General features: G+C 36.5%; 1 protein-coding gene across 1 annotated transcript; it reads left to right on the plus strand.

The window, feature by feature from the left end:
- Positions 1-429: 429 nt before the first annotated feature.
- Positions 430-11,164, plus strand: icmt (isoprenylcysteine carboxyl methyltransferase). The gene is made up of 5 exons (XM_057857627.1): positions 430-674; positions 7,142-7,230; positions 7,372-7,541; positions 7,613-7,830; positions 10,508-11,164. The coding sequence occupies exons 1-5, from the start codon at positions 456-458 to the stop codon at positions 10,685-10,687; spliced, it is 876 nt and encodes a 291-aa protein (XP_057713610.1). The 5' UTR covers positions 430-455; the 3' UTR covers positions 10,688-11,164.
- The last annotated feature ends 3,153 nt before the right edge of the window (positions 11,165-14,317 follow it).

The raw sequence follows: 14,317 nt of genomic DNA on the forward strand, positions 1-14,317 counted from the left end.
CATATAGGACAATTTTTTAATTTGGCCAAATTGGGGTTCTCAGAGCGGAACCTGAGTGTTTTCCGGCATATGTACACACATATGCGGAGGCCAGGTTTCAATTGTAATAACTCTTATTTTTTACATTTTTCAAAAGACGTCTTCTGACGAGCATCAAAAATGAACTGCGTTTTCCCTCGCCCGAATCGAGAGGGCTGCCAGTCTCAGCCAGTTAAAATAGATTAGACGTCTACCGCTGTCAATGGCAGCCAATGAGTAAAATGGGTTCCTAATAAAAGGTTAGTAAGGATAAAACCAAGTCGCAACAATTTTGTAATACAGTAGTCTTTTTCTCTCAATGAAGTTGAAAATTCCCAGCTCGGATGAATACAGCACCAGAAATCCCTACCCTCCCTCTTGACCAAGAATGCACCATAGGATCTCGCGATACTTGGACGAATCAATTCATTTCCATCATGGCAGGTAGTAAGTTGGTACTTGAGGGTAGAGTAAGTCTTAGGTGCTTTATTCTAGGTCTCAGCGTTGTCACAATACCCTTAATAAGATCCTGCTTTGGTCACCTCGACTGGGTTTTTGACTATTTAACGGAAACTCCCGGAAAAATTGCAATTTGTTTGCATGTTGCTCTTATGAACGGCCTCCTGTTAATAACATGTAGGGGACCGCTATACAAGGTAAGCACAAACGCCAGCTATCGAACTTTCACTTTTCTACTAATAATTTCTTCTAACCTGTAAATTAGGCTCTGTCAAATGTGAATTTGCGTTACGTGTCACAATCGAGACCGAGACTAAGTCGATAGCGGTCCACGTTGTTAATCCTATCAGCTTAAGTTAAAGTACAACAACACAAGTTTGCTGACAGTGTGGTCTTCACAAGCTGTAATGACTTAAAAATATTAAATTGATTTGAAATGGGAATCATTCATCCATATTTTGGTGTATTTAGCCGGTACGTCACACATGTATTTCGTTGTTCCTTGTTATGGTACGAAATTTACTGTCGAAACTCATAAACCAAATCCAAGACCAAGATATTTATGGCCTAGTAACTTATAAATGTCGACAATTCACCCGTTTTGGTAGGTGAACGCGATTAGAAGTGTAATCGTCACAAAAATATATACAATTATGATTGAGCATGATTTGCAACGAGTTGAAGTCATTAAGTGTCAACTAGGGGTGAGAACCTCACGATACGATACAATTTGCGATACACTGCGTATGCCGATTTAAACGTACAAGGTTAATCATGATACCAAGATGATGTAATTCCTAAGCCTGTCGCAATATGCAGTAATTCCATTTATCGCGCGATAAATAAAAATGAAGGCGGTAATTTTTCCGCTGCGATTTATCGACTCGCGTGCACGTGCGGCAGACGTGCTTTTAACAGTTCGGATTCCTCGTTACCAACTGCGCAAAATGCATCTTCGTTCCAGGTCCGGCAAAAACTAGCACCGGAGCCAATCGTTCCCATTATATTGTATTGTTCAACGTATACCGGCTGTGGACCATCTACGGCGCGCCGGTGTTGTTGACGTGTGGGCGCTCCCGTCAGGAGTGACATTTAACGCGGGGCGGCTATTTTTCGGCACAACGCCAGATATTTACAACGAAGTCCGCCAAAACATTGTTGTGTAGTAATGAGCAGACGTGACTTCAGCGGCGCTTGCTAACTTTTTTAATGCGCCCACACAATAGATATCATGAAATGGCAAACTAGATGTGTTACGTCCATGCCATTGGCTACGTGAGCCCAGAGTGATTATGGGACACGTAGTCCATATACTACATCAATGAATTCTTAACTGTCATGACTGAATGGGAGTTAAGAAGGCCAAATCAATCCATACCAGATAATGTTGCAAATATTGTTAATTCAGTACGTGACACAGATGGATTCGGACCACAAATAGGATGTCTTGCTCATGTAGTAAACCTAGCTGCTAAGAGAGCTGTAGCAATCAACAGTGTGCCCTGCCTCACTTTACAAACAGTAAAGATTGTTCTCAGCACTTTTATACAAAAATTTTTCAGATCAGTAAGAAGTAAGCACATAAATATTATACACTAAGATGTATGTTTATATGATGGCAGTTTAATTTTTGCTCGTTAGCAAAAAAAAAAAAAAAAAAAAAAACGAAACAAAAAATATAATTGTTATTTTCTTTACAGAGCATTAAATGTATTGAATCGGATCGAAAATCGTGTCCCCCGTATCAAAAATCGTACCGAACCGTGACTTAACTGTATCGTTGCATCCCTATGGAACACCACTGCAGAAGCTGTGACGGGAAAAGTTTTCATATGCCTCAGTGCTTAAGTTATTAAGTGCAATTTTATTATTATTTTGTTTTAAACACATTTTATTTATTCTGTGTTTCTGTGCGGTATCAGTATTGTTGTTTTTTACTTAAGAGGCATGGTCTATTGTTTTTAGTTGTGATTTCTTAAAAAGTGTTTTTGAATTTAAGAGTAAATATTTATCGCGTTTAAATGGGTGTACTTGATCTATTACTGTATACTGTATTCTCACTGTGTTATTGTAAATTGGTTTTAAAAAAAATTGGGGGGGGCGCAATAATATCGCATATCACAATAATTTATAAGAATAATTATCGCACGCAAAAATCTGTTATCGCGACAGGCCTAGTAATTCCGTGAACAAATAAGGGAGCTATGGAGGTTTAAAGTTTGCTGATTAGCCTTGTATTTGTCCCTTGTTTTTCCATTACTAGTTGACTAAAACCTGCATATGCTTTCTCATTTGTAGAGATAAGTCAATAACACCTTCATGAACTAATGGTGATTATTAGAGCTGGGAATCTTTGGGCACCTAACGATTCGATTACGATTACGATTCAGAGACTCCGATTCGATTATAAAACGATTATTGATGCACCCCCCTCCTTTTTTTTTTTTATTTTATTTTTTTATATAAAATAAAGTTTTGTACATTGGTTCCAAAATTGTTCAAAAATACTCTCAGGCTAAACCAAACTACTATTTCAGTATCAAGTTAACATATAGCAGTAAACAAATATACAAAAATAACATTAAATAAAAAAACTCCAGTCCCCATTCTGTATCAGCAGCTTTAAACTACATTCAATTAATTTAATGTTGTGAATCAACCGTGAAAGTTGTTAAAATTGCTCCCGTTATTCCATAATTTCCCTTTTGTCTACTTTTTACATGTGAAAGTTTTAAAACTATTTTAAAGATAGATTCAAGTCAATATTTTACCGATTTAGGAGTATTTTAGTTAAAAAGTTAATTAGGTTTGCTTGGAAGGTTCGCTACAACAGCATTGCAGGGAAGTTTACTGCTTTAAGATGGCGGCCGTTTACTAACGCCCGCATCTAGCTTTTTGCAGATGTGCTGCTACCGCTACCGAGTCTATAATCCATCTAGTCCTATATAAATGATATCTACCGTAACATTATGTAGCTTAGCTGTACTTGTAGCAGCTTTTCGGCAGCAGTCAGGTATGTTGTTGTGTTTTTTTATCTCGTGGCATGAGTTGAGCTAGAGCCGTGAGTTGAGCGTTGGCATTACCCGAGGGGCCGGTTAATGAGAAGCATAATGTTTAGCTACTCCCGCTCCGTTCCGTCCCGAAGTCCGCGCGGCGCGCTGAGTGTGTTGTACTTCCGCTTTACTTGGCATATTTCAATAATCGGAATTTGGATGTTTGTGAATCGTTCTCGAATCTTCCATGGCCGAATCGCGAATAATCTAAGAATCGGAAATTTTGCACACCTCTAGTGATTATCTCTGCTTTTGATTTCAAGTATCAAAAAAATGATTAATTATTGATTAATAGTAGGGCTGCAGCTATCATTTATTTTAGTAGTCGATTAAACTATCAACTAGTTTGGATACTCGCGTAATTGGGTTAGGAACATTTAACGCGTTGCAGAATAAATTTTAGGATATGTAAAACAAAGGCTTACTTAGATTGCAATTGCAAAAGGGAGTTTAATGCAAATACAAACTAGAATTCCCAATCGTTTCTTCAAACTGCAGAATTCCACTTTCATTTAGAAATACATTAAAATAGATTAGCCTTAAGCGGTATTAAAAAAAAAAAACAGCATCTAGGTACAACAAAAGAACAATTAGCTAACTTGCTTGGCAAAAGTCCTCCAGCATAAATGCGATAAAATGCTAACTTTTTTTTGCAATGTTCTTAACAAATCGTTCAAACACATTCTCACAAAAAAAAAAAAAAAACAGCTAAATATACCTATAAACTAAATTACGAATGCATAAAAAAATATATTAGCTCAAACTAAAACTTACCTTATGTTAGGCTTAACAGGGAGCAGCTGGATTCAGCCATGTTAAATGAGTTATGTCATATTCACTGTTGCCACTAGGGGGCAATGTATCCACCCAAATCAATAAAACTAAATGCAAACACTTTCAAAACAAACCACTACAACGCCACTCTGATTTAATGAATACTCGAAGCAGCAAAATTTGCTTTTCTCTAATCGAATTACTCGAATTAATCGATTAATCGTTACAGCACTAATTAATATATTATTAATTAATTAATCAAATGCTATACCATAGCATTGTCTTCTCGTTTTCTTTCTGTGTTGTTCTCTTATATTATAAGAGTAATTAAGATCGTTATTTCTTGATGGGCCATGATTTAATTTGTCAAAACAGGTCTGACTAACTGTTGATGGCGTGACAACCAACCCTACCTTGTTTTTTAGGGTGAAAGCTAAGCTAATAGATAGCATTCAAACCACTAGCTATAGAGCATGTGAATCAAAACTATGGAGGTAGATTTGTCTTTATTATGCAATCAAAAAGTTGCTTCAATCAAAAAAAAAGTCACATCATTAAAAAAAAAAAAGTGTTTAAATGCAATAATAAATTTGAAACTCAAAGAAATGCATTTGAAAACATTTTCTTTGATTGAATTTTTATTTTATTTTTTGATTGAAGTCAAGTTTTTTTTTATTGAAACAACCTTTTTGATTGAAGTAATGTAGTTTTGCATTTGGGCCACATTTTGGCTAGGACATTTGTGTCTTTATTATTAAATCAAAAAATAAGTTGCTTCGAAACGAAAAATATTTTCAAAAGAAAAATCTCTTAATATATATACTATGTATATATATATATATATATATATATTTTTTTTTTTAATATTTTGTTTCAATACACAATAGTGTAACTTTACATTCAAATAATCAGTTAATTTTTGGCCAACTGCCCGTTTTGGGGCGAAAAACTAGTAATTTAGAAATTTCTGCATCCATCCCCCCAAAAAATTGGCTTTTACGTGTTTTATTTTATGAGGCACACAAGACGTGCTGAGGCAATAGTGACATCGTAATTCAACCTAAATAAGTTGCGATTGTATATAGAAAAATGCAAAATTTGCTTTTGTGGAGTAAAATTAAGATGATTCTGCATGCTTTCAAGTAGTGCTGAAACGATTAATCGATTAACTCGAGTATTCGATTAGAAAAAAAAATTCAAATAAAATTTTGTTGCTTCGAGTATTTGTTTAATTAAAGTGGCATTGTAATGGTTAATTTTGAAAGTGTTTGCATTTAGTTTTATTGATTAGGGTGGATACACTGCCCTCTGGTCTGCCTCTTTTCACATGGCTGAATCCAACTGCTCCCTGTTAATACCAACATAAGCTAAGTTTTTGTTTGAGCTAATGTTTTTTAATGCACTCATGATTCAGTTTATAGGTATATTTAGCCTTTTTTGCGGGAATATGTGTCTAAGCCATTTGTTAAGAGCATTTTAAAAAACATTAGCATTTTAAAGCATTTAAGCTAGCGGACTTTTTCTATGTAGGTTAGTCAATTGTTCTTTTGTTGTACTTTGATCCTCATTTTTGAAAAAATTTTTATACCGTTTGAGGCCCAGCTCAGGTATTTTCATTTTTCATGTTTCTTATCCGATTACTCGATTATTTGAACTAACTAGTCCATTGATTAATCGACTACTAAAATATTCGATAGCTGCAGCCCTACTTTCAAGTATTGTTTCTGATGTGAAAATTGAGTGATTTGTTAGCTGTTGGAAACTTATGTCAAAATTGCACTAAAATGAAAATAAGTAGCTATTTCTGGCAAAGACTTATATGATACGTTAAATGTTGCTATTGATTCTGAGAATATAGGCGATTATCTCTGCATTTGGTGATTTTTGTGCATCTAGCATAAAATCTGAGAATTTTATAGCCATTATAAGTTTTATTATACTTATATAAAAATTAGGGCTGTCAAACGATTAAAATTTTTAATCGAGTTAATTACAGCTTAAAAATTAATTAATCGTAATTAATCGCAATTCAAACCATCTATAAAATATGCCATATTTTTCTGTAAATTATTGTTAGAATGGAAAGATAAGACACAAGACGGATATATACATTCAACATACGGTATATATGTAAGTACTGTATTTGTTTATTATAACAATAAATCAACAAGATGGCATCAACATTATTAACATTCTCTTAAAGCGATCCATGAATAGAAAGACTTGTTGTTCTTAAAAAATAAATGTTTGTACAAGTTATAGAAATTTTATATTAAAACCCCTCTTAATGTTTTTGTTTTATTAAAATTTGTAAAATTTTCAATCAAAAAATAAACTTGTAGTTCGCCATTTTTGATGTCAATAATTACACCATGCTCACTCATGGTATTAACCCATAAAATCAGTTGGACCCAAGCGCCATCAGAGGGTGCCAAACTTCAAAAAGCAAGTAACAAGCGGGCATTACACTGTACTGTCATTTTAATGTTTGAGCGGGGCATGTGCGTTAATTGCGTCAAATATTTTAACGTGATTAACGAAAAAAATTAATTACCGCCCGTTAACGCGATATTTTTGACAGCCCTAATAAAAATATATTAGGGAACGGCGACAATTTTTTTTTTTGCCGCTGCTCATGGAGACTCACGTATGCCTAAGGGAGGTGCCTGTTTTGGTTTTCGGTTGCTAGCAGCTTTGTTTTTGAAAATATTTGTTATTTAAGTTTTTGACACTAGGCCCCTACGGAGCGGCCCCGTTTCCCGTCAACTGATCGTGATGTCTGTGATTGCCCTCCGCTTTTTTAAAGTTTAAAAATATGTTTTTATTTATTTATTCAGGTTGCTGTAAGAGCTTGTCTTTTGGGCGTCATCTTTGGTTGTGGTCTAATCATAAGCTTCACCGAAATCACTTTGACGCATTTTGGCTGGTATGTAAACGAATACTACATCATGTTACAGGCTTCAAATCAAATAGTATCAAATCTCATACTAATAAACCAACTTCATTGTATGGCCAAGTGTTTGCTGGTTAGAGCTTAAACATGTGTAGTATGTTCACCTCTCCGCAGGTATATGTGCTCCTTGGCATTCTTCCATTACACCGAGTACTTGGTGACTGCCATCATTAACCCTCGCAGCTTGTCACTAGACTCCTTCCTGCTGAACCATAGTTTAGAGTATTCTTTAGCTGCTGTCTCCTCATGGCTGGAATTCGCCGTGGAAGCGCTCATATTCCCAGGTCGGTGCGCACTGGACCAGTCAGGTCCCCACTTGGAATCGACTGACAAGATGCCTCATCTTGCTTTTCAGAGCTGAAGCAGCTCAGGTGGTTGAGTTTCCTCGGTCTACTAATGGTGATGTGTGGCGAGGCCCTCCGCAAGACAGCCATGTTGACAGCAGGATCCAACTTTAACCACATTGTCCAGAATGAAAAGGCTTATAGTCACGTGCTGGTTACCAGCGGAGTTTACGCTTTCTTCAGACACCCCTCCTATGTGGGCTGGTTTTACTGGAGCATCGGAACACAGGTCTGTATTTAGTCATAGTTCTTATTGGTAGGGAGAACGGGGTTGCTCGTCACAATTTCTACTGGGGATGTCCCTGTTTGGATTACATGATGGGGAAATTTTCCGGGGATCAGAATCAGGTGAAAAAGACCGGATAATTAAAATGTATTTTTTATTTCTAAGTATTAACTCATTGGTTGCTATTGACAGCGATCACTTACACCCAGTGTTGTTAATAACGGCGTTAGAATATAATGGCGTTACTAACGTCGTTATTTTTTTGCGGTAGTGAGTAATTAATTACTTTTCTTATCTTGGCAACGCCATTACCGTTACTGAGGCGGGAAAAAAGCGTGCGTTACTATGTTTGTTGAATGACGCGATAAAAGTCACGGAGACGAGAGCGCAGAGCAGGAGTGGTGAGGAGGCAAGGGAGTTGTGACGCTGTTGCAAACGCAATGCTAGGTGGCTCCAATATTACCTGACTATAGCCTTCAAACTACGCCCACATGATGCTACGGTAGATATCACATATTATAGAACTAGATGCAAATGGCAGACATGACGGCATTAGCAACATGTATAAAAAACTAGATGCATTGGTAAACAGCCGCCATCTTAAAGCAGTAGACCTCTCAGGAAGGCTCTGTCGGAGAGAAACTTCCTAGCGAACCGAAGTAACTTTTTATCTAAAATGCTCCTAAATCGGCTAAAATCTTGACTTAAATCTATCTTTAAATGACGCAACCGTTTTAAAACTTAAACGTCGAAAGTAGACAGAAGGGAGCTAATGCAATAACGGGAGCAATTTTAACAGCTTTTTGATTCAGAACATTAAATGACGTCCACACTAAGCAAAGTAACTAGATAGTAATCTAGTTATCGCAATATCCGCAATACCCCTGGGTCTAGTTAAGTTTACGGTAAAGAATTGGACTAGGGCCAGTTGTCCCAAAAACCCTTTAAACTTCACATTGTGTGCCTTTTTTTTTTTTTTCCCGTGAAAAAAAAAAACATGAAAATTATCACCAGTTACTTTGCCAAGGAACTAATTACTCTTACATTCAGTTAACTGAGTTACTAACACAAGTACTTTTTGGGAGAAGTAATTTGTAACTGTAATTAATTACTTTTCTAAAGCACCCCCAGTTATGGATTGGACATCTATGGCAACTAGGGGCGCACGATATCCATTTTTTGAAACCGATAACTTCCTGCTCCTCAAGGCCGATACCGATATGATAACCGATAATAAATATATAATTTTTAAATGTATATTCACCTGAGTTTTTGAACACCTGAAGTTCAAAAATACTAGTGGTGGATTCGGCAGATTTGCCTTTGACCTAACCAGATTCTTCATGTTGACATGAACATTATTATAATGAACAAAACTAAGACAAGAACAGTTTTGACTTCAAATAGAGTTCCTATATTTATTTTTTTCAAATAAATGCCGTAAAATGCAAACATTTTCTAATTGCCATAGTAATGTTAATCACTCAGTGATGGAAAATTATGGCCTCTAGAACAATAACAAAAGTTTGCTTACTGACAAAACATGAGTGGAATCAAACGCACACATCCCAATCTACCGACACCGTGCCTAAAATATTGTATAATATCGGGGCTATTAATAATGTTATCGGATTTATTGGGATGATTTTATAATTTCTATTATAGGACCGATACGTATCGTGCACCTTTAGTGGCAACCAAGTGTTAGACTATGCCAGGTCACAGAATAAATAAATCAATAAAAATTCCTAGAAATACGCACAAACCACACTTATTTGAATGTTTGTCTTTATTACTTACATACTACTTTTTTTCCAATTTACCACAATTTGTTTTATTATTTTTGAGGTTTCAATTTTCAAATGTTTTTTTCTTCAAAAATGGATCCTTCAATTTATTAAAATTATTCTGATATTTTTGATTGCCTATTGCAAAATACACGCGAGTAACACGAATACCACAATTGGATATCAAATGGGGACCGCAAAATATTGTGCCCTGGGCCGCAATTAGCCCCTGGGAGGCACGTTGGAGACCCCTCTCTTATATTAATGTAATAAAAATATTGATGGAAAATCGTAATTCCTGTGTGAAAGAGTAAAATGGGATATTCTTTAAATATTATGACAACCTTCTGAATGAAATTGAATGAATTGAACATCTTTTTCGGGGTTTATGCTGGTCATTAAAAAGCATTAAAAGTCATTAAATTGATTTTGCCAAAATGCAGGGCTTGAAAAGCATTAAAAAGCAATAAACTAAATATTTTAGGCATTAAAAATTATGTAAACTTCACGGTTAAACTTTTCTTTACATTATTTTTTAGAGTTGTCCGATATTATCGGGTAGCCAATAATATCGGCAAATAAAATAATTTAAAAATTATATCGGATAATATTAACATCGGTTTTTAATTATTTTTATCATAGCAATACAATTAGCCATAATATGTTACATCCGCAAACGCATAGATCGTTATCGGTTTGATATCTATATTAGATTTTTGGCGTTGGACAATATCAGTTATCTGTTAAAAAGTCGTTATCAAACAACTCTACTTACAATTTGTGTGTGTGAAAAAATCTGCAGTTGGGCATGGTCATTCGTTTTGTTTAAAGTGGCATTAAATGAGATTTGCTGATACCTAAAGAATCCCTGTTTTCCCACTTGTCTCCTTCAGGTGGTGCTGTGCAACCCAGTATGCACATTGGGCTACACAATAGCCAGCTGGAGGTTTTTTCGGGAGCGGGTTGAGGAGGAGGAGATTTCCCTTATCAATTTCTTTGCTGAGGAATATGTGGAATACAAGAAAAGGGTGCCCACGGGCCTACCCTTCATCTCAGGCATTCGTGTCAACTAGCAGGAACACAACTCTAGTGGTGACTTGACTGGAAAAAGCAGGCCCGACGGTGGTTTCTGCGTGCTTGCAAAGAATTCTGCGGGCTGACCCGCTAGCTAGCACAGTGCTGCAAGCAAATGGACAGATTTTACTCGACCAAACTCTACAATCAACGTACAGAGACCAAAACCTTTAAGTTAAAGGGGCAAGAAATCATCAATTAGCAACTTGTCGATTGTCAAATGACTCGATTAGTCGTTCAGAGACCTTATTTAACTTCTCCAAATCTGCTGAATTTCAGCCTCTCAATAATACTAAATATTCCAAGATTTGTCTAGTCCTCCATTAAAGCAGTTTTATCGGTTTATTTCAAAGATAGTTGCTGCTTTTACTTTGAAAGACACATTTGCCCAGTCTCTTTAACGTTACATATTCAATATTTTTTTTTCCCCATTCGTGTATAAATTTAAAAAAAAAAAAATGCCAGTTTTCATCAAATCATCAGTGGAGACTTGCAGCCCTACTTTCAGCACTCCTGTAGCACTTGTTTACCATTTTGTTTGCATGCTTTGACCATGTTGAACAATAAGCAGGTCTCAGTAGAAAGAGGATAGCGGCTCTATAGCTGTAAAAAGGGAATCCATAACAATATCACCCATTTTGTGGGGAGATAGCTCTAGATGTTTTTCATTGCTACTGTAGCAGCTGTCTGGTTTCCACAGAAATAGATGCTACTACTACCTCTTAGCTAGCTTATGTCACCCACTTTTTACTGCTGTTTCTCTGCAATTTGTCATCGATACTTTTGTGACATTTCCAACCTTTAAAGGGCTTAAGGAGATGACGCTAAGCACTGCCCTCTTTATTTCATATGTAGCAGCATTCTGAGGGGAGGGAATTATCCTTGATGTCAAGTTTTGTTTTTTAAGGAATACCTGCACCCATTACATGAGCTGTTGAAACAAATGGTGGTAAAGACATTCTCAGATTCGAGTTGACTTTGAGTCGAGCCCGTTTCTGTTCATGTATCCATTGTATGACCTTCACTCAGGCTAAAAAAGAAAGCTAGCCAAATTGCACCATTAGCTTCTAAAACACTTTATCTTTGGCTTTTTATGAGTAGGCTTCAAACCTACTAAGGGTTCTTTTCTGTATAATGTATTTATTGTATTATAAAATCGAGATTTCAGAAACTGTTGACTTCATGCCTCTTATTTACACTTTCAATAGTAAAGGGTCTACAGTCCCTGACAAAAGTTTTGTCGCTTATCCATTTTGTAGAAACAAATTGCTAATAATCTGACTTTTAATTATTCAATTGGTTTCAGAAATGGCTCATATGAAAGCTAAGACCCTCCCAAATGATGTTGAATGTACAAAAATATATTTGTTTCACTGAAAAAAGATTTGTCATTTAATGAAGACATAAAGGTCAAATTTTGGCAAGACAAAAGTTTTGTCGCCTACAGAAAGTAGTGTGAAAATTGAACAAAAAATGTACTTCAAATACAAAAATACGTTACATAACATAAGCGAATTAACTAGTGGTGCTGTGAGATCCAAATTTAATATTTTGTATGGCTTCCATGGGCTTCAGCAAGGATTCATACAATTTTTTGATGAAGTCATCAGGAACATCAAAGAAAGCAGTCTTGCATGTCTCCCAGAGTTCTCTTGGGTTTTGTCTTCCATGCTTCCTCTTTCATCCTACCCCAGACATGCACAATGATGTTCATGTCTGGTGACTGGGCTGGCCAGCCCTGGAGGATCTTGATTGAAGTATGCGATGGAGCACCATCCTGCTGCAGAATTTGTCCTTTTTTATGGTTAGGAATGTAAGAGACAGCTAAGATTTGTTGATATTTCAGACTATTTATGTTGCCTTCCGCTCTGCAAATCTCTCGCACACCCCCATACTGGATGTAACCCCAGACCATGATTTTGCCACCGCCAAACTTCTGTTTTCTGAGTGAGTCTCGGATCCATGCAGGCTCCAGTAGGTCTCCTGCAATATTTGCGTCGACTGTGGTGTAATTCAATGGGAGATTCATCTGAAAAATCCACCTTTTGCCACAAAACAGTCAAGACAAACATTTATTCACCCATTAGTCAAAATGGATTGGATGTCTGGCACAGTCACTGGCACTCAAACGAGTATTCAGAACTATTCTTCTGGAAACACTTTATTTGAGCGTTGTGTCATAAGACTGTCACAATTATGACATGACATTGTCATGAGCATTAATGAATGCTTATGACACATGTCATTATGTGTCATCGGGGCAAATTATCTCACTTTTGTATGAATGAAAGATCCGGACTGGACATAAACGGAGTTGGTGACAAAATTTGCTGAATGACACATAATGACATCTGTCATAAGCATTCATTAATGCTAATGACAGTATTATGTCATGATTATGACGGTCTTATGACGCCGCGCTCAGAATAAGTGTTCCCATTCTCCCCCTCTTAAACGAATTAGACGTCCATTCTATCGCCATTAATACCTTGCAGTGAGTTTAGTGCTGGACAGTACTATGGGTACGGTGTTACTTGGGAGCGTAATTATTTTAATTTTTCTTTTATTACTGTAATTTTCGGACTATAAGCCGGTACTTTTTACCCTCATTTTGAATCCTGCGGCTTATTGTCCAGTGCAGCTTATTTGTTGATTTATTTGGGTTAATAGGTAACACTTTATTTGACAGTGGTGTCATAAGACTGCCATAAGACTGTTATAATCATGACATGATTATTCTATTATGGGCATTAATGAATGCTAATGACAGATGTCATTAAGTATCTTTCGGCAAATTATGTCACCAACACACCATTTATGTCCAGCTAGGATCTTTTACATCTGTTCAAAAGTTAGATAATTTGCCAGATGACCAAAAAATTACATTTGTTCTTAGCATTCATTAATGCTCATGGCAGTGTCGGGTCATAATTATGACAGTCTAATGACGCCGCGTTCAAATAAAGTGTTTCCGGAAGAATGGTTCTGAATGCTCGTTTCAGTGCAAGTGACGGTGCCAGATGTCTTTTGACAGTTTTATGGCGCCACTGTGAAATAAATAAATACCAGAGCTAGCAATAATGAAACAACTGGAAGAGTAACTGAAGAAATAATCAGCACAGAACATGAATTTTGATTGTTATTTACTTCTGTAGCGCTGCAATGCATGCTAGGAGAATTTTGGACAACAACAGTGTTGACGGCAGGTGGCAGCAGAGGTTGACTGTGTAACCCAAGGGAGCAGTGATGGCCAAATGAAGCTTCTTGAAGCACTGATGGTGGTTCATTTGGACTTATGACAGTCTTATGATGCCGCTGTCAAATAAAGTGTTACCGGTTAATATATTTTAATATAAATATCCCATACTACAGTGAAGACAGCTGTGGCTTAAAGTCCAGTATGGCTTATCAATGAACAAATGCCGTTTTCGTGTCAAATTTGGAGGGTGGCGGCATATAGTCAGGTGCGTCTTATAGTCCGAAAAATACGGTAACATTGTATCAGATTGCCTGAAAGTGTTAACATGTTTCTGGTTAACTATATTAAACGGAGACAACGTTGAATTTTTTCCTTTAGTACAATTACGTTTGTTATACTTTTGCACTTTTCTATCTGAGCTAGCAGGTAC

The sequence above is a fragment of the Corythoichthys intestinalis genome, chromosome 2 (assembly GCF_030265065.1).
Source record: "Corythoichthys intestinalis isolate RoL2023-P3 chromosome 2, ASM3026506v1, whole genome shotgun sequence".
Classification (NCBI taxonomy): Eukaryota; Metazoa; Chordata; class Actinopteri; order Syngnathiformes; family Syngnathidae; genus Corythoichthys; species Corythoichthys intestinalis.